The 2500-nt window shown below is 36.5% G+C and overlaps 2 protein-coding genes across 2 annotated transcripts in view; one reads left to right on the top strand and one right to left on the bottom strand.

Annotated features, from left to right (window-relative positions):
• Window positions 1-5, bottom strand: part of EMWEY_00033870 (hypothetical protein, conserved) — a gene marked incomplete at both ends in the record, with an annotated part of 3950 nt that extends 3945 nt beyond the window's left edge. Inside the window, one exon of the mRNA XM_013481896.1 lies at window positions 1-5. This exon is cut by the window's left edge and continues 1727 nt beyond it. Within this exon, the coding sequence (XP_013337350.1) occupies window positions 1-5 (5 nt within the window).
• A 649-nt stretch (window positions 6-654) lies between these two features.
• Window positions 655-1520, top strand: EMWEY_00033860 (hypothetical protein, conserved; the record flags this gene model as incomplete). Its single annotated transcript, XM_013481895.1, has 2 exons — window positions 655-759; window positions 1410-1520. 2 exons carry the CDS (start codon window positions 655-657, stop codon window positions 1518-1520), a joined length of 216 nt encoding a protein of 71 aa, XP_013337349.1.
• Window positions 1521-2500: the final 980 nt, after the last annotated feature.

Below are 2500 nucleotides of genomic sequence, written 5' to 3'. Positions count from 1 at the left end.
CCCATGGCCTTAAACCCTAAACCCTAAACCCTAAACCCTAAACCCTAAATTGTAAACCCTAGATCGTAAACCCTAGGCTGTAGAAGAAAGGAAGACATAACAAAAAACGTCTACAAGGCAAATAAACTCCTTCTGCTAAACCCTAAACCCTAAACCCTAAACCCTAAACCCTAAACATGGTACCCAGAGGCTACTGGGGGCTGCCTAGTGGCCGCGGGGGGCCCCTCCGATGGGGGCCCCCAAGGGTCTTGCCGTGTGGCTATGAGGATTGAGGTATAAATAGCAAAAAAAATAAGAAAATAAATAATAAATAAATAAAAATAAATAAAAGATAAATAATTAATTAAATTAATGTAAAGAAAAAAGGAACAGAATTCTCCTCTCTCTAGTCTCGCCGCTAGCACGGGGGCCCCGATGCCAATCGAAGCGTAGCAATAAACCCTAAACCCTAAACCCTAAACCCTAAACCCTAAACCCTAATATTAATCAATTGCTTACATTAAGCTTTGATTAGTATTTTGGTTAGAAGATTGGGGTTTGGGACTTCATTTCCCCTCTATTTCGTCTATCTAATATATAGGGTTGAGGGTTGAGGGTTTTTTAGGGTTTAGGGTTTAGGGTTTAGGGTTTAGGGTTTATATATTATTCCTTAAGATGGGGGCCCCCGCAAGTTTAGCGGAGGAATTAAGACAAGTAGAGACTTATGAAGATTATTTAGATTCTTTCTTAACAGATAATGATAGAATTTATCTAAGCGATGTAAGTAGGGTTTAGGGTTTAGGGTTTAGGGTTTAGGGTTTAGGGTTTAGGGAGGTTTATGTAAGTAGGTATATGCTTGATCTGTTGTTCGTGCTGCTGCTGTTGCTGTTGTTGCTGTTGTTGTCGCTGCTGCTGCTGTTGCTGCTGCTGTTTATTGCGTCTATTTATAACTAGATTTATTATTTAATTTATTTAATTTATTATTTAATTTATTAGTTTATTTATTATTTAATTTATTATGTTAATTTATTTATTAATTTATTAGTTTATTTACTTGTTTTGTATACTATTTAGTTAATTATTTTCCTATACAATTAACTATTTAATTAATTAAATAATCTATTTATTTATTTTATTTATCTTATTTATTTGTAATTTATTTATTTATTTATTTATTTATTTATTTATTTATTTATTTATTTATTTATTTATTTATTTATTTATGCAGGAAAGGTTGGCAAGGGATCTTGTAGAGATTGGCTGCCTAAAAGGTAAGACTTATATTAATTAATTAATTAATTAATTAATTAATTAATTAATCAATTAATTAATTAATTAATTAATAATTATTATTTAATTATGTACTAATTGATTAATTAATTAGATAATTAAAAGGTGTGTTTGCTGTCGTGTGTGCGTTGTTTACGCAGGTGAGCAGCAGCAGCAGCAGCAGCAACAGCAACAGCAACAGCAGCAGCAGCAGACAGCAGCAGCAACAGGAGCAGCAGCAGCAGCAGACAGAAGCAGACACAGCAGCATGAATTGTTTCTTTTGTGTGTGTATCTGCGGTGTACGTACACCTGAATATAAAAGGGTCTGTATTATCTAGAGAGGCATTCTATCAGAAGGCGGATGCCCTTGACGAGCAGCAGCAGCAGCAGCAGCAGCAGCTGATGCAGATGCAGCAACAGCAGCAACAACAGCAGCAGCAGCAGCAAGGAGGTCAACGTGGTGGTCCCTCTCGTACCTGGGCATCATCAGACGTACCTGGCCGACCCTCAACCCGTCGCAGCAGCACTTGCTCCTCCAGCAGCAGCAACAACAAAGACAGCAACAGCAGCAGCAGCAGCAGCAGCAGCAGCAACACTATACTAGCATGCCAGCTAGCAGCAAGAGAGGAACTATTAAGAAGTGGCTGTCTATCTACTATTGTCTTTATTAGAGATAAAAATGATAAAGAAAAAATAATTAGTGGTTATATAGATATTAAATCAAGAATGAAGGATAATGACTATAAAGATATTGCTAGCGGAAAAAAAAAGTCAAACCCTAAACCCTAAACCCTAAACCCTAAACCCTAACCTCCCAACCCTAAAGTCTAGAGTTTAATATGTATAAAGTGTAAGATCTGCAGTATAAGAGGGTTTATGATTTTAAACTTTCCTATTTGAGGGATAAAAAAATTAGGGTTTAGGGTTTAGGGTTTAGGGTTTAGGGTTTGTGTGCAGGCTGCTTCCTCGTCCTTCGGATTTATCATACTATAATAGTGGTACAGGGTTTGTAAGTTGTCGTGATAGTATAGACTTTGTGGTGGTTATAGATGAGGGTTTAGGTGGTGGTGCAGCAGCAGCAGCAGCAGCAGCAGCAGCAAAAGGAGGTATATTATTTAAACATAAAAAAGATAGAAAAATTATTAACCCTAATCCTCATGCAGACCCAGGAGATAATACAAAAAGAATAGAAGTGCATGCAGATAAAAATACACAAATTGTATTCTTTGATCATACATGCAGGAAAAAAG

The sequence above is a fragment of the Eimeria maxima genome, genomic scaffold, assembly GCF_000499605.1.
Source record: "Eimeria maxima Weybridge genomic scaffold, Emw_scaff457, whole genome shotgun sequence".
Lineage (NCBI taxonomy): Eukaryota > Apicomplexa > Conoidasida > Eucoccidiorida > Eimeriidae > Eimeria > Eimeria maxima.
This window is presented reverse-complemented; position numbering and strand designations above follow the sequence as displayed.